Here is a 25,498-nt window from a genome sequence, read left to right on the forward strand (position 1 = left end):
TAAGGTGGGGCAAGGGTAGGTTTACAATTGTTTGTATGGAAAATAATACAATAATAAATAAATAATAATATAAAAATAAACTTTATTTTACATACTAACAACTGTTAATCTATTTTTGTTCCACCTGAATTTTACTGCAGACATAATAATGCAGGTGATTTAAGGGTGGTTGTCCCATATGTCACTAGGACTATTACATAAAATATGCCTGTGTACTGTTTTGTCTCTCTAAAATCTGAAAAAATTCAAAGTTCTGAAATTCATTTGGCTCCAAGGCCTTCAGATCATGGAATTATTTTAAAATATAAATTAGGAGGATGGCATATATTGGAAAATATAATGCCTAAAATGAGACAGTCATACACTTGCTATGTGCATCATGAGGTTTCTGTTTGTTAGTTGGAGTTTTTTGCTGATTACATGGTTCATTGTTCTCAGAAAAGACTTGATATTCTTACCAAACTTTTCAGCAAAATTTAATATGTAGGCGTCCCAACAAAGTTTCCCAATTTTATGCTTTCTATAGTTTTATGGCAGTGTTTCCATGGTGTCTGCTTTTCTGACCATCTGACTAGGGCTGTTATACAAACTGAACCCTAGAGGACAAGAAGAATTCTCTACTCACCAACACTTGGCTGATTCTAGAACCTTCCATGTGTTAGTCTCTGCCAGTTCCCATATCCCTGCTTTGCTTTCCTGAAGCCCTGTTGCTGTTTCCATAGACTGGAGATTCTGCAGGAGCTCCTTCCACAGTGTTGCACTGAGAGCTGCTCCTTCTACACCTGTAGGCTGAGGCCTCAGAGTCCTCTGGTCTGAGCCCCCAGAGCAGACAGTTTCTCCAGGGACCTTTGTCCCAAAGGTCACCACATTTCACATGCAACCTGGTATATAAAGATTGACAACAGCTATGAAGGACATTTAAGGAAATTAGGCATTATTTGTAAACATAATTCAACAAAAGCAAATTCTACATCTCTCTCTGTGTTAGCTAAACATATAACCATGGTAATTTTCTTTTAATGACGTGACCAATTATCATTTCAGATCATTCTAGTGGAGCACGATAAGAATATTATTTGAGAAAGGAAGGAAGAATAACTTGTATCTTGATTTCTGTTCCCCTAGAAACTGACCCTGAGACAGGATGTGAGTGCAAGTCATTTATTTGGGAAGTGATCCCAGCAAGCACCAGTAGAGGAGGCAAGGAAGTCAACAAAGGCTGAATTTTCAAGCTAGTTTCCACTGTGGGTGACTGAAGTTCAATCCTGCAGGGGACCTTGGGGAGACAGTGTAAGATATGCCTCAATTATTTCCACTGAAGTGTGAGGCAGCTTGAGTACTTAATGGGCTAGTTTCACCTGCAGCCAGAAATAAACCCTTGGGCAAAGTCAGTTGTGGGCTCAGTAGAAGCGAATAAAGAGGGGATATGGGTAGTGCATTGACAAAATCTGCTAAAACATCTTTTATTAAACTGCTTTTTGACCCAGTGATCCCACTTCCAGGAATATATCCTAAGAATCCTGAAATACTAAGCAGAAAGAATATATGCACCCCTATGTTCATAGCAGCTCAATTTACAATAGCCAAGATCTGGAAACAGCCCAAATGCCCATCAGTAGAGGAATGGATAAAAAAACTGTGGGACATTTATACCATGAATACTATGCAGCTGTAAAGATGAAGAAACCCCTACCCTTTGGGACAGTATGGATGGTCCTGGAGAATATTATGCTAAGCAAAATAAGTCAGGCAGAAAAAAACAAATATCACATGATCTCACCTATATGTGGAATCTAAAGAACATAATAAACTGATGAACAAAATAGATTTAGTGGCATAGAAGCATGGAACAGATGAATGAATCTCAGAAGGAAGGTGAGTGTGAGTGGGTGGGTGGTGAGAGATTAACCAAAGAATTTATATGCATATATGCATAACCCATGGACACAGACAATAGTGTGATGAAGGCCTAGGGTGGGGAGTGGTGCAGGGTGGAAGAGGTCAATAGAGAAAAAAGGGAACATCTGTAATACTTTCAAAAATAAAAATAAATTTTAAAAAAAGCAAACTCAAAATAACTTTAGAAAGTAATGATAATGATGAAAAACCTTATCAAATTCTAAAATTTCATCTTAAGATTTTAAATATGTTTATCTATATGTATAATTCACGTACCATACAATTTACTCACTTAAAGTGTACAATTTAATGGTTTTTAACATATTCACAGGGTTGTGTAATCATAATCTCAGTGTAACTTTTGAACTTTTTCATACCCCCAAAGGAAACCCCACACCCATTAGCTGTCATTCTTTATTCACCACCACCACCATCAATATCACCACCACCACCCAGCCCATGGCAAGCACTAATCTAGTTTCTTGCTCTAGATATTTACCTGTTCTGGGCATTTTACATAAATGGAATCATACTATATGTGAACTTTTGTGTCTGGCTTCTTTCGCTCAGCATAATGTTTTCAAGGTTCATCCATGTTGTAGCTAGCATGTGTCAGTACCTCATTCCTTTTTATGGCTGAGTAATATTCCATTGTATGGATATACCACATTTTGTTTATTTCCTCATTAATTAATAAACATTTGGGTTGTTTCTGCTTTTCGGATATTGCAAATTATGCTACTATGAACATTCATTTATAAGTTTTTGTGTGGACATGTTTTTATTTCTCTTGGATATATACACACACACAGCTAGGACTTAGGAGTGGAACTGCTGGGTCATATGGTAACTCTATGCTTAACGTTTTGAAAATCATCTTCTTAAAACTTTAAAATATGATTTTCAGTGATTTTTTCTGGATGTAACATAGTGTGAGTGCACCTAGTAAGTTGTTATTTTGTGTTGCTTTCTGGAAAGAGGAGAAATTGACTATTAGTAAAGGAGACTGGAAGGAAACAAGGAAGCCTCTAGTTGTAGTAAAGGCACATGAGTAAAGCTACCTGACCAGCTGAGCTGCCTGCTTTTCCCATATGCTTTTCCCAGATGGTTAGGGCTTGAAGAGCTCCATTGGGCAAAACGTTCTTACATTTACATGAAAACGCTGATGAAAGAAAATACTTACATGTGTATTTAAGTATTTACTTATATTACATATAAGTATATATTCATATGAATATATTTATGTGTGTATTTATATATTATGTTTAATATGTAATAAGTATTTTCCTCAGTCACAGTTTTCCTACAAATGTTGGGGCATTTTAATTGGCCCATGAGCCTGGGGTTAGAGATTGTGATGCCAAATTCATTCCCTCAATTGGTGAAAAATAATTCCATTGTATTCATCAGTTTAGAAAGCACAATATAAACAATTTTATTAAGTTCCAAATTTTAGGATAATCTAATAAGAGTTCCAAATTTTACAGGATAATCTAATAAGAAAAATAGCTCTTGAGCCTTCAAAAAATAAAGTACATCCTTCTCTCCTTTTTACAATCTGATTATTATGTTGTAATTGAAGAACATTTCTTTTTTTTTTTTTTTTAATATATCTTTATTGACTTCAGGGAGAGGAAAAGAGAGGGGGAGAGAGAGATAGGAACATCAATGATGAGAGAGTCATTGATTGGCTGCAGCCCGCAACCGGGCATGTGCCCTGACCGGGAATCGAACCCCGATCGCCTGGATCCTAGGTCGACGCTCAACCACTGAGCCACGCCCAGCTGGGCCAAAGAACATTTCATAAAATATCAAGTAGTTGAGTTTCTTTTTATTTGATTTGATATAAAGTTGACCTTTGAGAAAGACCTCTATCAATTTACTTGCATTCTTTTTTTTCTTTTTTTCTGAAATAAGAAGGGTTAGTGGCAATATAAAGGAAAGTAGACTGTAGTTTATAAATTTTACAATTATGTGATTTTAAGCGCTTAATTTTAGGTCTCTAAAAAGTAGTCCAGTAAATGAAATTACTTGCATGGTGTCATGAATAAATAAGTTTTTTTTGTTTTTTTACTAATTCTGGATGAATTGTTTTTTATAAGCTTGATTTAAAGTCCTGTCATTTAAAGACAGCCACTTTTAACATTTTGAGTATATTTTCTTCCAGGCTTTTTGCATGTATTTCTTTTTCTCTGTGTGTGTGTCTACCACACATATATATTTATAGTCATATTACAGACAAAATTTTATACTTTTAAAAAGATATTAAAACATAGGCATTTTCCACATTATTACAGTTTTTATGAACATAATTTAATTAATATCAAATAGGTATACCATAGCTTGCTTAACTAATACCAAATTATTGGGCATTATACATTATATGTGCATTATTATAAATAGTGTTGCACTAAAGATCTTTGGGAATAATAATTTTTCCATTTTGGTATTATTTCTGAGAATTAAATCATAAAGTAATAATTTTCTATTGAAATATATGGAAAGTTTAAAGTTTTTGACAGATATTACTAAATTGCTTTTCTCAAGTGTTTTACCAATTACTATTCCAGCCAGCTTTGTTTCATCACATTGTTGGCAGCATTTAATATGACCCTTTTTTTTCAGCCTTTCTCAAATTGAGAGTGAACATGGTATTTCTCAGTTTCTCAAATTGAGAGGTGAAAATGGTTGTTTTTCATTTTTAATCCTAGTTAACTTGAACTTTTTTGTGTCTATTATTCAGTTATATTTTCTGGGAGTGCTAGATTTATTTCATTTCCCCCCCCCCTTGATTTGTGGTTATAATATGGGGTGGAATCTATTCCTCTTTTTTAACAAATCGGTGTTTAAGTTAAACACTCTCTTGGAGAATCATTATGCCCTTGCAATGCATGTAGTTTTTTGAGAGCATCTCAATCACTTTCAGTGTGCAGATTTCCCACCAAGATGTATGGCCAATAACCATAGGGTGATTCTGATACTGCAATTAAAATGGCCTAATCCAAACACTGACTTCCTGGAACATGTTTTCCTTGTGGTATTATTCTACGTAAAATTTGTATTGTGATTCTACTATTTTCCAAACCTCCAAGGGAACTCTGTAGTTTCAAAACTCACCTGCACTAAGATTACTCCCAAATCTCTGTATATTTTCAACCAAGTCAACAAATGGGAAAATAAATAAGTAATTATGGGCTTTGTGTTTGAGTCATTTAAGAGAGATGAAAGGAACTGGAGGAGTATAGGATACAGATGGACATAGTAAGACACAGAACTAAGAATGTACATGAGACCCCACTCCCATGAAGACACACAGAGTAAAGGAGCCCCAGAAATAAAAGCTCATGGGATCAAATAGAGATTCAGAGAAACAGAGGGGCACAGGAGAATGTAACATCACAGCATAATTTTCCAGATTTAGAATTTTGCTATTAAAGGATTTTAAATGTATTTTTACAACCACAGGGGTTAGTAGTGATGTTGACATTTTCAGTTTCACTTGCTCCTTTGTCTAGGAAGTATTTGTCAAGGATTACAAGATCTCCAGGTCTGAATTACACTTCCTTTCAACAAGATGGAATTGGCCTCTCCCATTACAGGTGGCTTCATCTTTCAATTTGGAATTCTGATTGATATTGAAAGCTTGGGAGTACACCGATTTGTTAAAAAAGCTTGTCTACGGTACTTAAAAACACACACACACACATATAACATTTCAGCTAGAGCATAATATTAAAAAGCATTTAATATATAAGAAATTTCTGTAAGTAGCTAATACAACATAGACCAGGTATCTTTCTGTTCTACAATCCAGTGCTTCAAGCATAGAATTTAAATGCCCTAGAGGAATTAATAATTAACAAAACCCTTAAAATATCTTTAAAATATCAGATGAGCAAATTATTTTTGGCAAAGGAAACAGTTCAGTTTTCTAATGAGTGCCCAGATGGTGTTGCTGATTAAGAGAAGTCTATAGATTTTAGATGTGAGGCAGACAGATTGTGGAGCTGACATTGTACTGTCAATATTTGAGGACCTGTTTGAATCTTTGTTCAGGTGGAAGAGTCCATTTGTATATTAAAATATTTTCCCTTGCAAAATTTTTGTATTAAATTTGTAATTTGGAATAGAAAATTTGTGGTTGAAAACTTTAAGGAACATTTGTGATCAAATGGTCACATTGACATTAAAATAAGTTTTCTATTACTTCAGATTTTGAGTAGAACTGTGTTCTCATAAACCCACAAGAGTAAGTTGTGGTGTTTTATGTCTATGTGCTTGTGTGTTTGTTTTTTTTCCAAATGAACCCCTCTTCATCCTTCACAGCTGAAATAATTGACTTGTCTGATTTCTTTCATGCCAGCAACAAATATTTATTGAAGATGTCTACATGCCAGATAGTCTCCCAGGTATTGGGGATAAAGCAGGAAACAAAACAAGTAAGATACCTTCTCTCACTTAGCTTATAATCTAGTGAAGAGGGACACATAATAAATAACCAATGAGTCAACCAAATAAATACCAACCTACATACATACATACAAAGTACTGCTAGTGATAAGTAATCTATGGAAGATAGAATAGATGGGGAGATGGAGCACAGTCAGGGAATGCATCTTCCTTAGAGACGAGGTATAAGCTGAGATCTGAGATGTTGAACATGCAAGTATCAAGGGGAAGAATATTTCAAGAGATGGGAACAGTTGGTACAGAGCTGCTATGGTGAGAACAACTTTTGATATGTTCAAGGAACAGAAAGAAAATCAGTATAGCTAGAGCAGAATGAGCAAAGGGTAATAAGGTATGATATGTAGGCAAGAGTTTTGCACCAAAATCAGTCCCCTTGTAAAAAGCATGTATACTTTTAAAAAAATAATAAAAATAGCAGACATAACACAAGAAGAAGGAAGGGATGGGAAGGAGAGAAGAAGAGAGAGGAAGGGGCAAAGGAAGGAATGAAACTTGCCAAAATTATGGAAATATTTCCTTAGGTATTCTTAAAAAAAGTTCCTAAGAATGGGTACCAGTTTGGTTTACTTATAATATCTAGTTGTTAAAATAATTGAGTATCCTATAAAAGATAGCCACAAAATCTGCTTTTACTGTTTATACTTGGTATGAATAAATAAAGTATGGCAGCTGTTAAGTGCAATATAAAGTTTAAAATAAATTTTGCATTTAATAAAAATAATTTGATGTAAAAATAATTTGATGTATATTGTAAGCACAATAAAAATAATTTTAATTTTTTTAAAAAGAATGAGGTCATGTGGGGCTCTGTAATTTAAGTAATGGGGTGGGATCTCCTCTCTTCAATGTAATTCATTGGAAGATTTGAAATTAAGGAAGTGTCATGAATTTGATTTTATTTGAAGAGATGTTCTGTGCGGTGTAAATTGAAAACTTAGAGAAGGAAGAGTGGAAGCAGTTGCAAAGGGGAGAAATTATCTTAGACTATGGTGGTAGTAGTAAGGGTGTTAAGAAATGGTTGTATACAGGTAGAGCTGACTTACTGATGTATTGATTGGAGGGCAGAGTGATCAAGGAAAAAATGGCAATTCCTGGACTTTTGCCTATATAACTGGGTGAATTGTGGCACCATTACTGAGATGAAAAAGACTGGAGAAGAATTGGCTTGAGGGAGGGACTCAAGAGCTCTGTTTGGGATATATTGAGTTTGAGATGATTATTAAATAGCTGAAGGCACAATTAAATAGGCAATTTATGTATCAAGCTTTAAGCCTCAGGGCTATGGGATTGGGGAGATAACCTCAGAATAATTTAAAAAAGAGGTGCAAGAACTGAAACCTGGGGCTCTCCAATATTTAGACATTTAAAAGAAGAGAAGGATCCAGCAAAAGAATCTGAGGAGCAATGACTTAGAGAGGGAGAAACCCACAGAAGTGTGTGGCCCAGAAATAAAATGAAAACAGCGGGTCAAGAAGGAAGACAGGACCAAAAAATGCTAAAAGAACAAGCAATTTAAGGACAAAGAGTTGACCATTGCATTTGGCAATATAAAAGCCACTGGCACCCTCGACAAGAGCAGTTTAGGTGGAATAGTAGGGACAAAAGCCTGACTGGAGTGAAGTAGGGAAATAGAGACAATATGTGTAGATAACTTTTTGAAAAAGTGCTATGAAGGGACACAGAGAGAAGGGATGGTATCTAAAAGGAGATGTGCCACAGTTAGGTTTTTTAAAGATGAGCCATAGTAGAGCCGGTTTGTGTGCTGATGACAGTGATCCAGGAGAGGAGAAATCGATGATGAAGGAGAGAAAGTATATGATTAGAGCATCAAAGCCCTGGGAGGAATATGGATCCAAAGAGAGTTAAAGAAGCTTCTTCATTTAAATCATAGGAGATAAATCAGCACATATCGGCATAGGTGAAGGTGTATAGGTGGATTTATTTTGGAAAGACAAATGAGTTCTTTCATTTCTAAAAAAATAAAAATAAAAAAAAAGGAGAGTCATCAGCTGAAGAAGGCTTGGAGGCTGTCATGTAGGAAGTTTTAAAAGAAAGGGTATGAAATATCCACTTGAACAGTGGGAATTGACACACAAAGGTTAAAAACTGTTATTCATATCATTGCATGAAGGTATCTGCCAAATACAATGGTCTTCATTGTGGAAAAGTTATGTTAAAGTATTCTTTATGATGATGATTAATCAAAAGACAGTGCTTTGATCGCTCCAAGTCCATCAAAATGTTATCAACAGAGAAAACAATGCTTCTCTGTTATGGTTGGTGGACATTTGTCCAGTCCATGATACAATGTCTCCATTGTTTTGTTATAAGTTAAAAAGAAGTTAGTTTAAGACCCAGTCATTTTTGTGTGATGCATAGCATGAAGAAATATTAAAACCTAAGAAGTTATGCCACTAATATAAGACATAATCTGTAGATAAATCACCTATGCTGAATCAAAGGATGATGAGAGATGCTGTAAAAATCCTTAAGTTGTTAATAAGTTATTTGTAAGGAGATGGGAGTGAAGGAGAAATAAAAACCTGATTAATTTCCAAGTCCAGTCTGCTTATCACCAGATAGCAACAGTGGAACCAATATATGCAAATAATTTTGCGCACATAATCTTTGCATTAACATTGCCTGCAAGTTATCACCCTGTTTTACAAACTGAAATTGGGAGGAGTTCAGAAGTTACTTGCCCAGGATTCCAAAGTGCCTAAGAGAAAAAGTGGGGTCAGAGCCTAATTCTTCCAATTTCAAAGCCAAATATTTCCTAAGGCATTGGATTCACTCATTCATGGAACAGATACTTGTGAGGTATTTACCTTGCAACAGGCAGTATGCTCAGTAGATTACAGATTTTGCCTCAATTTCTTTTCACAACTATTTGATGACATAGGAGGTAAATATTTTCACTCTTTTATAGGTCAGGAAATTAAGATTTAACCAAAGAGATAAATTTGATCATGTAACCAATGGCAGGTTCAGAATATGAGAGATGTTTAATTTTTAATTTATGTTTTTATTATTTTATATTTTACTTTTTTATTTTTTATTTTATTTTATTGTTGAAAATATTACAGATGTCCTTTTTTCTCCCCATTGACCCCTTCCACCCTGCCCCACCTTCCTCCCCAGTCCCTCACCACACCATTGTTTGTGTCCTTGCGTTATGCATATATGCATATAAATTCTTTGGTTAATCACTCCCCCCCTCCACCTCCCTCCTTTCCTCTGAGATTCATCAGTCTGATCCATGTTTCCATGTCATTGATTTTTTAAAAAGATTAGATTTCCTTCTTGAAGTGATACACAGTCCATTTAACATAAGGAATTAAGACAATTAGATTGGCAATGGTTGGGTCCTACCATTCAGCATGAAATCTAGATATTCTGTCTAAAAGTGACTGAATTTGTTTTTGATTTGAAATAATTCAACAGCTGTCCTAAAGTCAATGGGGAAACTGCATCCCAGCTGCAGATAGCAATAGGTATTTTGTTTTTCTGGAAATCTTTGCACTAGTGTTCATTTCTCTGTAGTAGGTTCTCTAACCCTGACAACTGATTCCAGAGTCTCTCACTTAATTTTAAAATTACCCTTTTTTTAAAAGTATAATTTTCCCTAAAAAGAACTGAACCTAATAAACATATAAGTCATTTCATTTGAGTTCCATCTGAGGCCTTGTCTTTGTAAACATTGCCAGCTTGTTTTGGTTTTGTGTTAAATCTTTTATCAAACCATAAGCAGGATTTTGGCCAGACATAAGAAATTTCAACCTATCTCCAATCTGTTGGTATGAAATAACAGGCAAAATCTTTCCAAAAAGAATTTGAGTTAAAAGTTTAAAATTATGGACTTCCCAATGGATTCTTGTGGATTTAGATGCAAACTCTACCTCAGCCTCCGTTCTTCTGGCCTACTATGGTCTCCTCATTCTTATTGTGCTCTATGGGAAGAACCACAGGGGGAGGGTTTCAGTATTGCTGGAGTACAGGGTACAGCGTGGGGAGCAGAAGGATAAGAGTCTAGAGAAGATGGCAAGGGCCAGGTCATGCTGAATCACATGAGATATTAAGTGTAAGATTGGATGAGGGACCAGGAAGACTCAATGATGAAGCCCAGGTTTTAGACTTGAGCTCTTGGGTAAATGACAGGGTCCAAGTTATAAGTCAGAAAAAAATCTGGAAAAATAGATAGGATTTCATCATTCATTGGTTTCAGGTTTGCCAATTAAACATATATTTAAATATGCTGAAAACTAGGAATTTCCTTAGTGGTTTGACTAAGAGTTGTACTTTGCACAGGAAGAGTAACCTGTGCAAATCTTTGAAGACATACAGGAAGTTGATGAATCAATGACACATCAAGAAAATGGTACCCTCTTGCTGAAGCCACATCCTTGTTAATGAGATTAGGCACAAGTAGTAGCTTAGAACAGGGATTCTAAACTAGTAGCCAACAGGCCAAGTCTCTCACAATTTGGAGATGGCTCTCCAGTGTTTTAAAATTTGATTTAAGTGGTTTTATTCAAGCATGCAGTCTTCAATTCTCTACAGCCCTTGGCCCACCAGCCTGTTTCACATGTTACCTTCTCTTTACCTTTTCTGCCCTGCTCCCCAGGGCTTTTGTATTTTCAGTCCCTAACATGGAGGGAAAAGTGAAGACAAGTTCTTACAAGAACCTCAATACCCATAACTGAGAGACAGCCGCAGGCAACATAATTTCCAGGGGATAGCACTTAGGAGGCATGAAGAGGAAATAGTTTATCAGAGCAGCTAGAAATGAGAAGAAAATCCTTTGCAGTCAGATTGGCAGGTGATTTTTCTTTCTTAGGATGGCAGAAGCCACAGAAAGACATTCCATACTTTTGGGAAAGTGCCTTTGTGCTATCAGCCTTGGCCTAAGTTCCAATTTTATGTTAAGATGATCACATAATGGGGAGTCTCTATTGAGGTGCTAGAGAGGACTTTCTAGTAAATGCTGTTAATGGTGGGATACTGGTTTGTATTTTAAAAGGAAAAAGATGTAATCAAAATTTTAGCAAAATGGAGCAAATGAGAGAAAATAAAGTGAGAATATATATAAACAGGATGTAAAAGCTGATATAATTGAAATTTTAAAACACTAGGATTTCAGCAGGGTCTTTTATCAGAATTAAAATAGTTGAACACTTCTAAAAATATCCTGTAGTTTTTTTGTTGTTGTTTGTTTGTTTTGAGAGCTAACTCCTGAACTGTAGATGGGGTTACTGACTTTCCCTGGTGATGAGGGATATATTTTGTTTCCGTAGATCTAGGCTGCTGCCAGAGATGCTGACCTTAGGCATGAGGATAATAAAGCAGGGAGGGTTAGCTCCAAGGTTAACAAGTGAAAGCAGCTTCTAAGAAAACACATCTTTTGCCCTTATCCCCTCCTGGTAACACTTAGCTCACACTCCTCACAAGATTCCTTAATGGTGTTTTCTAAAAGAGCCATACCTCTTTTTCTTTCATTGCCATTTACTTACCTATTTATAATTCTGGATAGAAGTTTTATTCTAGTTGAATCAATAAAAACTAAAAAAAACAACACACAAAAAAACAAAGATACACAAGGATTCTAACTGTTGGTGTTATGATTTCAAAAGAATCCAACAAACAAGGGTTTTCTTTCTTCAATTCCAGTTACTTATTATAGTAGCTTTGTGTTGCCTATTTTAACAGGAAGGGTGGTACCTAAATCCCAGTAACAGTACAAAAGCAGTTGCAGCTTCTGCGTTGTTCCTGCTGTTTCACTACCACCCTTGGGTAATTCTGGTTATGTGTATTGTGCACAGCTTCAGTGTATGTAAACATACATATTCACATACCAATAGGCTAGACACTGAAAACACATATGTATACTCCTACATGGGTCTAACTCAAAACACTCTTTGGATGGGACTTATGGTCTTAACATGGGCCTTTCAGGTTAGATTTTTTTAAAAAAACACAACACACTGTGCTTGGCCTGTGATTATTGGCTAATATTTTAATGCCAGAATTGGTTCCTCCGCCTATTTTAATTTCTGTTTGAAAGTGGTTAAAACCTTAAAGGACAGATTTTCCCATGCACACATTTCCAAATGGCCCATTCCCAGCCACGTTCACACTCTTAACTTGACACCATGTTTTTGTCCCATCTAGAATGGGATAAAATATTTCCTCCTCATACCTCCTAAGTGCTATCCCCTGGAAATTATGTTGCCTGCAGTTGTCTCTCAGTTATGGATATTGAGGTTCTTGTAAGAACTTGTCTTCACTTTTCCCTCCATGTTAGGGACTGAAAATACAAAAGCCCTGGGGAGCAGGGCAGAAAAGGTAAAGAGAAGGTAACATGAGAGCCGGAGCACCTGAGCTGGCAAGATGAAACCTCTCGTATCTGAGTGTTGCAGCTTTTCCTTGGCACTGCAAAAAGCGGTTAGACTCAGAAGCCAGTTTATCTCAGTGAGTTGAACAGTTTCATAAATGGCATTGACAGTCATTTTATTTTTTAGTAGACTTTAATGAGAAACTTAAACATCAGATATTCTAAAAAATGCTATAGAATTTGTATGAAACAAAGAAATTGTATAATCTTGGCAAAGACTAATTTATTAATGCACATCTCAGGTTTTATTCCTCACCTATGTTCTAGATCTGTCACAGCACTCTGTGTTGAAAGCTAAAAGGCCTCTCCTTTATTATGCTGTTTACAGTGCCAAGGTTGAAATTCAGATCCTTAAATTTGTCACCATGAGAATCACCCAACTGCTCATGTAACACCTGTTTGGGCTAGTGCCCCATTCCCCAGATCCAGAAATAGTGTCACTGGCAAACTTCCCTTACTCTCTGCTTCCACACCCTTCTTCCCCCCACCAACACTTCAACACTCCTGAGAACATAAGAAATGCCAGTCAAGCCTGACTGACTGGGACTTTTATCATGTTATCCCAAAGTAAGTTCAATTGACAATGAAGTTACCTTAATATGGAAAATACAATTTTCTATGTGTATTAGTTTGCTGGAGCTGCCCTAACAAAGAACCACAAATTTGATGGTTTAAAACAACAGAAAATTATTGCCTGGAGGCCAGAACTCCAAAATCAAGGTGTGGGCAGGGTAAGTATCTTTGGATGGTGTGAGGGACCACTGTACCATGTGTCTCCCCTAGCTTCTGGTGATTTGTTGCAGTCTTTTTGACATCCCTTGGCTTATAAAAGCATCACCCCAACTGTGATCTCTGCTTTCATCTTTACTTGATATTCTTCCTGTGTGCAAGTTTGTCTCCAAATTTTTTTCCTTTTTATAAGTAGGCTAGTCATACTGGATTAGGGCCTACCCTAATGAACTTAATTTAACTTGATTACCTCTGTAAAGGTTCTATCTCCTAATAACGTATCTTAGGACTTCAACATTTAAATTTTAGAAGCTCATAATTCAACCAATAATACCGTGCTACCCAAATGTACTCATCTGGTTATCCTTTGGCTAATTTATGGCACTTCAGAGGTGGCAGCCCACTTTTCCCCTTTCTGGGACTCCAGCTGTGGGATTGCCCCCAAGGACTTTCAGATCCCTGGACTTCTCTTCTTTGGCCTGCCTTTTCCTGGACAATCCTGCTGCACTGTATGTCCTGAAAGGAGAATCTTCTAGTTCCTTTCTTGGTAGGACACTGTCTTTTTCCTTCTCATTTCACCATTTTACTACTTCACTTTTCTATGACTTGGCTGAACCAAGTATGCTTACAGCCTCCCCAGGAAGCTCCCTTTCTAATACATCATGGTCACTCCCTTGTTACCCTCAGGTGCCTCTCCTGTGAGGCTTTGTTCTTTTCTAGAAGTCCTGTCTTGGACATCAACTCCTTGATAATGTGCAGCCTAAGGACAATGGTGTTGTTGAGGATGTTTGATTTCTTAGGGGGGAAGAGAAGAGGAATTTTTTTCTTGAGAGAAAGGTTCTGTGACAAACCCACCACCAATTGTAACCACACTGACCAAATGGCCCAGTTTCTTTAGGGAGTGTTTCCCAAAATATGTGAGAAGACATTTCTGCCCTCGAAAAAATTACATCCATCCTCTGTCCTCTAGTAAGTTATAGAGACTAAGAAATTATGTAAATGGTATATATAGTATCTCCTGATGGAGGTATTTGATTTGTTAATTAAAGGCTCTGATATGATCAGTAGAATGGAAACAAGCTTTTTGTTTAGAATTTTCTTATGAAAATTTTCAAAGAACTTTATAGCCAACCCATATACCTACCAAGTAGATTCTACAATTAAACTTTTTGCTCTATTTTTTTTATTCCATTGTATCCATCTATCAATCCCTTTTATTTTTTGATGCATTTCAAAGTAAGTCGCAGACATCAGGACCTTTTGCCCCTAATTACCTTAACACATCTATCCTTAATTAGCTTTGTTTAAATCAACATTTCATTGTCCTACATGAGTACAAAAATCACATTTTTTTTATTAATGGCTATTGATGTCACAGAAATTTCATGGGTAGACTTTGAACTAGATGCTTTAGGATCATAAAGACACTACCTTTGTTTTTTTTTTGTTTTTAATATAACTTTATTGATTTCAGAGAGGAATGGAGAGTGAGAAAGAGAGCTAGAAACATCAATGATGAGAGAGTCATTGATCGAGCCTGCAACCAGGCATGTGCCCTGACCAAGAATCGAACCCCGATCGCCTGGATCCTAGGTTGATGCTCAACCGCAGAGCCACGCCCAGCTGGGCGACACTAGCTTTGTAATGAATTCTCAGCTTAGCATTACTGTCTTGTGTCATTTAGATTAGTTACAGAATAGAAGGGCCTAATTTAATCACTTCATTTTACACATGGGGAAAGTGAGGCTCAGAAAAGTGAGGACACTTGCCCAAGGCCATACAGCCAGGCAGTGGACTATTAAGGATAGAATTTTTTTTTACAGAATTGCAGTATTCTGCCTTGTCCTTGAACCAGGCAGTGTTTCCCTTCTACTCTGGTCCTCGCATACTGCTGACTGCCTTGGTCTTTGGTTCACAGGAGTGTTTCAGGGAAAGGCAAAGTAGAGTTACTGGGCCAAGTTCTACACTGGTCTCCCAGAAGACAGGGAGGGTTGGACTTTGACATTGCCAAATGACTCTTTTGTAGCTTTATTTCTCCATTTATTCATTACACCTCAGTCAGATTGATTTTCTTTGGTAAAGTTCACATTTTACCCTCTCCTTCTTGAATTCCTAACTTGTCATTTCATTTTTGGTAAAAGGAGATATTTAAATGGAGAAGTATTCAAAGTATTCTACACCTGGCCTTTGACCTTCCTCAGGCCATTTGTAACATCTGGCTCTTTCAGAGACTAAGATCTAGGAATTGGGTGTGCCAAAGGGAGTGTGATATCTCTCTGATTTCATATTCTATCTTAAAGATGTTTGTGAGTCTAAAAAATCATGTTGGTAATCCATAGGAGGGCTAGTATCATGGCAATGAGATATTTTATCCTCAGATCATAGTCAAGGAAACTACCATGACATCATATGGTTATCTTCTATAATTAAACAACAGTATTCTTAAAAGAGTATGCTTTTATTTATTTATACATAGTCTATCAAATTTCCAAAATAATTTGAACCAAGTGAATTAAAAGTTTAGTTTTATGTAGTAGTTTTTTAAATGAAGAATATAACACACAAACATGAGAAAGACAAAACTATAATTGCTGATTTTGCATCCTGTTTTCATGGGAGACCATGTTGAAGTAAAGCAAAATAAATTTTGTCTACCACGATTACAATACACAAAAGATATTCCACTCCTTTCAAATAGCAAAGGGTAAAGACAAAAGCTTGAACGTGGAACAAGACTCATTATGATTGCTGACACTTTCAGAAAATGCAATAGTTTGCATATAAAGCATAATGAAGAAATAATTTTTTGGCTTTAGATATATTCTGAATGGCCTTTAAAGGCAATCTCATTTTAGTATTTCAAAGTGGCAGCATCTGGAGAAAGGTTTCTATGGCAACTCATGAAAGCTTGATGTTTTTTATCCTTTTCAAGAGCATAAATCATCCCACAGCCTGAGGCTTTTGTCAGTAAAGGTCTTTATTTTAGAAGCGATTGCCATTTATTTTTGTGTTATATATTTTTACCATCTTAGGGAAAACAGAACAAAGGGCTTACAAGAAAACGTGGTATCTTTTTCATATTTGGGGGCAAGATGTGAATAACATAACTCTAGACTTTGCTTCTCAATGATCAAAATGATGGTACATATTGGTATGTTTGATTTATGCTATGTGTTGTTTTGATTTTCCAAAAAGTTGTGATTGGTATGTTCTCAGGAAAGAAGAGTCAGTCTGTACTTAAGGAGGAAGAAACTGTTCAGCCAAGCACCTTGTAATGAGTAGTCCATTGAAGTTGTCCTAGAGGCCATAGTATTGTTTTGAATGCTTCCAGATCTTCCTGCAGCGATAGGGTCTCAAGGCTTTGAGCACTGACAGGATCCCTGTGGTTTTTATCAATATATTTTTTCCAAGAATGTTAATCAAGAAATAGTGCAGTTTTAAAATATGGCATGCTTTGAGATTTGTTTTTGATAACCTAGGTCTTTGTATGTTATAGAAGATAATGTGAGTCATGAAAAACAATAGGACACAGAAACAGAACTGGGTTTTAACCCTAACTCTGCCATTGCTAGCTGTATAATGCTGAGCAAGCCCTTGAATCTCTCTGAGCTTCCATTTCCTAATAAGGAAAATAGGAACAACAATGCCAGCCTCACAGAGTTGTTAAGGACTGAATGCATGTGAATATTGAAAACTTCAGTGTGTGCATGTGTAAGGTAGTTATGATTATTTGTTGTCTGTCTTCTCATCTCGTGCCTTTGGAGAAAGTCAGGGGTATCCTTTATCATTTCCGGTGTGATCAGAGGAAATCAGTTTGAGTGTGTATAAATATTTTAGTTTCTTATACTATATTAAGTATACTATGTTTATATAGACACCATTGCAGCCATTTATTTATTGATTGATTAAGTAATTAAATGTCATTTTCGTTGAAGGATATAAAATGAATCCATTTAACAAACATGTAAGTGACAACTGTGTGCTAGCATTGAGGAGACACAGAATAGATAATTAAATTCTCATCATTCAGGAAATAAGTTTTCTGAGTTTCAAGGCCACAGCATAAGCTGTTTAGGCAGTACCCTGTGCAAGGGTTCCCAGCCGATGCAGTGAAAGAGGGCATGCAATCAAGCTCACATTTTGCCAGCCAAGCCATTTGCACCCAGGTGAGCTGCATTTGCCTGAAGGAAGGAGGTCTTTTTGCAATTTACCTGCCAGGAGTGTGCACCTTCTTGTAATTTACACAAACATATGAAATGTTCTGGAAGTGACCCTGCTGCTTGTATGGTGTTCTATGGAAGGCTTTCAGTGTTTCACTGTTTAGTATGAGGAAGGCTGCTGGGCATGCTTGTTATATGGAGTCAAACTGCCTGAATTTGAATACTGGCTCTGCCACTTGTTAGCTGTGTGACCTTGGACACATGACTTAACCTCTCTGTGCCTCACTTTCTAAATCTGACCACTTCATAGAGTTGTTGGGAGAATAAATCAATTCTTAGGTGAAACACTTAGAATAGAAGCTGGCAAACAGTCAGTGCTCAAAATGTTAGCTGTTTTTAGTGATATCTTCACCTGCCTCTCTACTCTGTGTTGAAAGTTCAACAATTAATATCTGAATTCCACATACAAATATCACTTTCCTTTAATGAATTAAATTTAAATTGAGGATAGTTTTCTTTTTATCCCAGGGTTTTTTTTGCATGTATTTGTGCTACATAACTAAAAAGGATTTTCTTTAGAGACATCAAAGAATTCCAGTTCTTTGATCAGAAGGTCACTTGGTTGTTTCTAGAGTTACCTCATAAAACCATTGCTTTATCAGAAGTGACCAGAAGGAAATGAGGGTTATTTACATATTTTGGCTTTTTTTTCTTGGGGGATGCCTATACTATTTACCATGATTATAAGGTACAGATGCTTTGAGGTACAGTGAATTTCATTGTCAATTTTAGTTAACATGATTTTTTTAATTGGGAAGAATTCATTTATATAGTATCAAAGTGCATAATGTTTTCAAGACAATTAACTTTGCATTTTAAAACATTTAAAACATTTTGTTAAATATCAGATTTTGATATGAAGGACAGATTGACAAAGCAAAAAACAAAGCAGATAGTAATTTTGATTTTTTCCCTTCTCTCTAAATCTAAACTCCTCCACTTCTCTAAAGACACCTTTGTTACCTGCGCTGTGTACTTTTCAGTCTGTTACAGCATCTAACTGATTTTCAGTCTTTAAAATAAAAATAATTTGGGTGTCTAATCTATATTTAGGTATCCAAATAATTGAGATCGTCATCACTTTGATAATTTTTTCCAAGTAAACTATTCAAGAAGAGGTAGGCATTAGTCTCCCATTATTCCTGTGTGTGCCATGCTATGGTTATTCATCCAAAGGAGTCTTCTTGAGCCAAAATCCTCTGGACCCTGCACCATTTGGAAGCAACAAGAAATAGATGATCTTATCAGAAGCCTGTCAGGAGCATACTGGGACTGCTTCTGAAAATGGCAGATGATAATTTATTTGTGAAATATTAATTGATCCTGCCTATTAAACTGAAGTTTAACTAGCTTTTTAAAAGTACAAAGTGATTATAAGCTTGATCCTAAATTGGTTTAAAAATATATCCATTTAAAAGAAAAATTGATTATTTTAAAATTCTTATGTTTAGATGGAGAGCAAAATGTTTTCAAGCACTTTACATCAATCAGTGTACTGAGTCACTGTATTTTTAATTTTTCCTTTTTGGTATCAGGTAGTGGGTAAGAGTTCAGCTTTGGAGCTGAACTCTGACTTTGCCATTTACTAATTATATAATCTATGGCAAGTCAATGAATGTCTTTAATCTTCCATTTTTCTTTTTAAAATAAGGATAATAATAACTCTCAGCATTGTGGTGAAGATCAGAAGCACTTTGTGTGTAAAGCACTTCACACAGAGTAAAGCAAGTGCTCAATGCATTTTGATGATGGCTGTTGTTATTGTAGATATTTTCTTTTTAAAAAAACTGTTATTGCATTGTATCAGGAAGTGATTGCTTAGGTGTTTAAATAGTGCCAATTACATTGTTTAGTGTTTTAGGGCAAATGTACTTCTGCTCCTTTATGATTTTTTTGCTATAATATTGCATTTTAAAATTCCCAGACTTCCTAAAGAATGCACCATTTCCCAAATTTTTGTTTTATGGCACAATGTGTTAAACAATCGACGTAGAAATGAACTCGGGAACAACACTGTTGTAAATCAGGTCAACTCTGTATAGTTTATTGTTTGCTTATTTTTCCATCAGTCAAACCATTAGTCCTTTCATTAGTCATTACTAAGGAATCCCTTGAGAGCTACTTCTTAATGTTAATCTTCTCCTGACAAGACTCTAACTCCTCGGGTTCTTAGGTGTTCTAAAATCCCCTCTTCCTAAACTGCAGTGACTTCCCTAAGTCACTGATAATTGGGACAATTATATTTTCACTCAGTTTCTGCTGTTGATAATAGCCTCCTATGAACATTAGTGTGACAAATTGTGAGATATTTCCAACAACTTACTCTCATACTGTTCTATTTAAAGATATTTTTGTAATTTTTTATTTATGACTTTTTAAGGCACATGATTTGATAAGACACTGGCCTGTTCTAATAACTGTTTATGTTTAGTATCATATACTATGGGGTAACTGCATTTACTAAAAGACAGTACCTTTTGTGGAATATAAAATGGTTGTGTATATGAGTGATGTTGTATTTTGTTCTGAACCCTTTTGTTTAAGCCTCAGCATGCACAGCAGGTCCCTCTGAATTCCCTGATAACAGCTGTTACCATGGTTGCATCTTATTTCATATTTTATTTGTTGAACTGATGCTTGATAAAAGAAATGGCACTGAATTGTCTGCAATGTTGAATCTAAATAGAAATGTTTTCTCTTTTTTTCCCCTTATGGTGATGAAATTAGGAAACTGGAGTTAAAAATTGAAACCTTGTATTCCTAAACTTAGGGTTGTGCAATGCTCATGTGCACTGCGTGGGGAACTGTGGACTTTGGAACCCTTACCCTGCCACCAACTGAAAAGCTCTAGGCCTGCCTCCAAGGACAAGGATCAGAAGATGGATTAACTCAAATAATGAAGTGTCAAGTCAGCTTCTTTAAAAAATAGTTTTTTTCTTTTAGGCTAGCCAATAGACTGTGAATGAAGCCTCGGCTTTTCATTATGGCTTTTACGGTGGGCTCATATCTTATGCTTTAGAGATTCTCATTGAACAACAATATACAAGTGTGTTTTAAAAACACATTGATCCAAACAAAGTGAAAAATATCTTTTGAAATGTAATTTTTTCCTGAAGCAAAAGCAGAAAGATGCAATCTACAAAGAGAATAGCCTGACTTTGCCTGCTGACTCCTCATGTGACCTTGGACACCCCTTTTTCCTTCAATTTCCTCAGCCATAAAATGGGAATATAAATAGTACCTTTAATTATTGGGTTGCTGTAAGAATTCATTGAATAATATATTGAAATCTCTAGAACAGCTTTTTAAATGTAATGAACATTATATGGCTATTTTAATAAGAATATCTTTTTTTGCATTAGTGGTGTATAAAAGTCCCAGAACTATTATTTTTGAAAGACAAGATTGAAGCTGTTTAATTTATCTACAAGGCACAGCATCTTAAACTTTCCTTGATTCTGTTTAGTCTCAAAAAAACAAATGAGTAAGGTAACTGGAACTAAGAAAATTCAGTTCATTATTCAGAGCATCAGAGTTCTGTTGTCTGAGAAAACTTACTAAATTCTGTAAGAATGGTTTTAAAGATGCAGGATTTTAAGACCTCTGAGATAAAATAAAAAACCTACATCCAGGACGGACTTGTACATTGTCCAAACATATTTGGTATATATGTACCACATCTTCTTAATCCACTTGTCTATTGATGGGCACTTAGGTTGCTTCTATATTTTGGCTATTGTGAATAGAACTGCAGTGAACATAGGAGTGCATATATCTTTTTGAATTAGTATTTTGAATTTCTTCAGATAAATACTCAGAAGGGGAATTGTTGGATATATGGTAGTTCCATTTTTAACTTTTTGAGGAAACTTCACACTGTTTTTCACAGTGGCTGCACCAATCTGCATTCCCACCAACAGTGCACGGTGGTTCCCTTTTCTCCACATCTTCACCAACAGTTGTAATTTAAACACAAATAAAATAATAAATGAATGAATGAATGAATGAATGAATGAATAAATAAATGATAAAAACTTCATTGGGTAACGTTTATTGTAAGTAAATTTGTCTTAATGAAGCTATTTTTTAAAAAATATATCTTTATTGATTTCAGAGAGAGGGAAGGGGAGGGAGAGAGAGAGAGAAACATCAATGATGAGAGAGTCATTGATCGAGCCCCCAACCCGGGCATGTGCCCTGACCGGGAATCGAACCCCAATCGCCTGGATCCCAGGTCAACGCTCAACTGCTGAGCCACCCCCGGCTGCGCATTAATAAAGCTATTTTTTTTAAAAAAATATCTTTATTGTTAAAAGTATTACAGATGTCCTCCTTTCCCCCCCGTTGATCCCCTCAGGCCTTCCCTATACTGTTGTCTGTGTCCATGGGTCATGTATTCATGCATATAAGTTCTTAGGTGAATTTCTCCCCACCCGCTCCCCTATATTTGCCTTCCCTTTGAGACTCATCAGTTTGTTCCATGTTTGTATGTCTCTGGATCTATTTTGCTCACCAGTTTATTTTGTTCATTAGATTCCATATATGAGTGAGATCATGGGATATTTATCTTTCTCTGACTGGCTTATTTCGAATAACGCTGTTTTTTAAAAGCTAAATTTATGATGGTGAGAATGTAGTGGGCATTCATTAAATAATTTTTGCCTACATTAACAATTAAATGGATGAATGAATGGAGTCATTTAATTCTTCAGAGATGGATTACATGGGTAATTAATTAGGGTTCATAAGGGGGTCAAATTTTACATCCTTGGTTTTAAAACTTTACATCAACCTCTACAAGTCTAATTTCACTGTAAATCCAAGGTCTTCTCACATGATTTGAAGGTCCACTCTCCCCCCAACTTACCGATTTTTCATATTTACTTTGGAAATAAAGTCAGTGGTTATACATTTGGTTCTGACTCTGCTGGGGCTTATACATTTCTCTTAAGTGGGACCTTGTGTGTGTGTGTGTGTGTGTGTTTTAATCCTCACCCTAGGATATGTTTTTCATTGATTCTAGAGAAAAGAAGGGAGAGGGAGAGAGAGGAAAAAAAACATCACTGTGAGAGAAACATCGATTGGTTGCCTCACATTTTCACTGGAAATTGAACTTGCAACCTGGGTATGTGCCTTGACCGGGAATTGAACCTGCAACCCTTCAGTGCATGGAACAAAAGTTTAACCAACCAAGCCACACTGGCCAGGGCCAGGGGCCTTGTGCCTTGTGTTTTTATCTGTGTTGTCTGATGTATAATCACACAATTTATTCCTTAAAGATAGACATTTTGATATAGTAACCATAAGCTATTTTTAAGATCTGAGACATTTACCAAAAGTAAAATCCCTTTTGTTTTTTTCTACAAATAGTAGTTGGTTTTCTGACTTGGAATTTGGGTCTCTGTTGAGAAACCTTAGCCACCTGTAAGTTAAATGTAACTGCAGACTGTGTGTGAGCCCTCATGGGCTTTTCTCCCTGGCTGTTAGCATGAAGAGCTTATCTGGAGTCCCTATAAGGTGTTTGATTCTGATTTCTTATTGTATTTTCTCCCAGGTATGGCAGCAGCCAAACTTCTGCATGACACTGGCCTGAATGTGGTTGTTCTGGAAGCCCGGGACCGTGTGGGAGGCAGGACTTACACCACTAGGGTAAGACATTAAGGATGGAGTGGAAAAACATGGGATCAAAGCTGAGTTTTTTCTTCTTTTTTTTTTTCCTTGCTGAATATCTTGAATTTCATTTGACTCTTTTTAAGAGAGTGAAAATTACTCTAAAAATTTTCCACAGCCTCTCTACAAATTTGTTTCTTTTTCAACTCTTTCTTCGGTACCTTTTCTTTTCTCACCTCATGACACTTGGCACTTGCCCAGTAAAGTATTGCACCAATGAATAGGTATTTGGAATACATCAGTGAATAAAACAAAGATTCCTGCCTTTGTGAAATGTGTAGTTTTTGGGGGGGAGGGGAGACAGACAATAAAAAAATGAAAAAACAAACAAAAACAGAAAAAGGAGGCCTTTTCTGGTGTCCCTGACTAATAGGTACCCAGCTATGCTTGGACAAGCTCAAATACAGAGAACTTTTCTACTTACTTCTTGTTCAAAGTTTTATCCTTTGTCATTGGATGTGAAGCTGATTCAAAACCATATAGAAAACTTGTTATTGAACATAAGAACAATTTCAAAGGTTCAAATTATGACCAAACATTCCCTGATGCTGTTTCAAACACTTGGATTGGCAAACAACATAAGTGATAATTTCCTTTCTTATTTTTCCTCCTGCATTAGGTGCCTCAAAGTTAGCCTCAAGTACTAAGTATAGAGAATTCACCAGCCATTCAGAGATTATAAACTCAAGTCACTGAAAACCAAACCATGTTGTGGTACATTGTAAATGATGAGGTTCAGGCGTCTCTTGCCTATACAAAGTTCAATAAGTTTTGCTTAAATTAAGAAATGATCTAATAACCTTTAAATTACAAGAATGGAGTTGAGAACAGAACCCAATTTTTCATGGTCCCACAAGATGTGTCTATAACCTATGAAATGTTAATTTGCTTATTTCAGGGCTCTCTATCTTAGTAATAACATTTTCACAATTATTTTTTAAATTTTTTTCCATGGAAAAACAGAACCAAATGGTTAAATATGTGGACCTTGGAGGATCTTATGTTGGACCAACCCAGAATCGCATCTTAAGATTAGCCAAAGAGCTAGGATTGGAGACCTATAAAGTGAATGAAGTGGAGTGTCTGATCCACCACTCAAAGGTAAGCCTGGGCCAGCCTTTGAAGGATTTGAAGGCTACTCTGTGGGCATTTCCATATATAAATTCTAGATCATTCTCTCAGAGAAACTTTTTCATCTCTGAATGTATGCAGAAGTATGTAGCTTATTAATGTATTTTAACCACTCTGAGAATGTTTCACTGTTATCAAAGTGGAATTAAGTGAGAATTATTAACCTATGTGGGAAGATAATTGACCAAGTAGTATTGCCCATTTGGTAAAAAGTTTAACAAAACTAATAGAGAAAAGGCATTTGTGATTAATTTGTTAAATACCTTGGGCTCTTTTATGTGATACAAAAACTTGTGTACAGTTTTACAAATGCTGCCCTAGGCTTCACATTATAAAAGTATTTGCAATCTGTAGTATTTTGAAGTTTTAATACTGTGTCTGATTTAACAGCTAAAGTTAGTCTTCTTTGGAAGTTTACATAAAAGTGGCTCAAGTCCCAAATTCCATTTCTTTTTGTGGGGAAACTCCATTGATCTTCTCAAGATTTCTCTGAGTTTACTGGGTCTCACATTCTCATGATCATTTGTGGCTTATTCTTGCCTCCATGACACCTATGTTTATCCACGTCTCATGGCTTGTGACTCTTTTTTCCTTTTGCTCTATACCAACCTGGGCTGAAACTCACCTCTGTTTTGATTTCCCTCAGACTACCTCAAGCATTTGTATGCAGCAGACTTGACTGAAATTTTGAACAATGGCAGGGGGTGGAGTTGGAATGGGGTTAATTGCAGAAACACTAGCAGGTTAGAATTGAAAATTAGACATTCTAATTCTAATAAGCTCTTAGACTTATGCATCCCTGGGGATTTTTCACTGGCCACATTCCTCTGTGGATTCTAGTCTCCCACCATGCTGTTGGTCATCAGACTTTTCATATCTCTTTGATCCTTGTTTTCCAGCATCATTGCTTTGGTACAAAAAGTCACTGATGGTTTCTAACAAGCTGAGATTCACTTACTCTGGCACCTTCTCATGGTGTCCCACAGAA

General features: G+C 36.1%; 1 protein-coding gene across 1 annotated transcript in view; it reads left to right on the forward strand.

Moving 5' to 3' along the window:
• The window catches only part of MAOB (monoamine oxidase B), a 129,679-nt gene that overhangs the window by 23,050 nt on the left and 81,131 nt on the right, over nt 1-25,498 (forward strand). The window contains exons 2-3 of the mRNA XM_016218509.2: nt 23,264-23,358; nt 24,343-24,480. Of these exons, the coding sequence (XP_016073995.2) occupies nt 23,264-23,358; nt 24,343-24,480 (233 nt within the window). The remainder of the gene's footprint in view (nt 1-23,263; nt 23,359-24,342; nt 24,481-25,498) is intronic.

This window comes from Miniopterus natalensis, chromosome X, assembly GCF_054644295.1.
Source record: "Miniopterus natalensis isolate mMinNat1 chromosome X, mMinNat1.hap1, whole genome shotgun sequence".
NCBI classification, from domain to species: Eukaryota; Metazoa; Chordata; class Mammalia; order Chiroptera; family Miniopteridae; genus Miniopterus; species Miniopterus natalensis.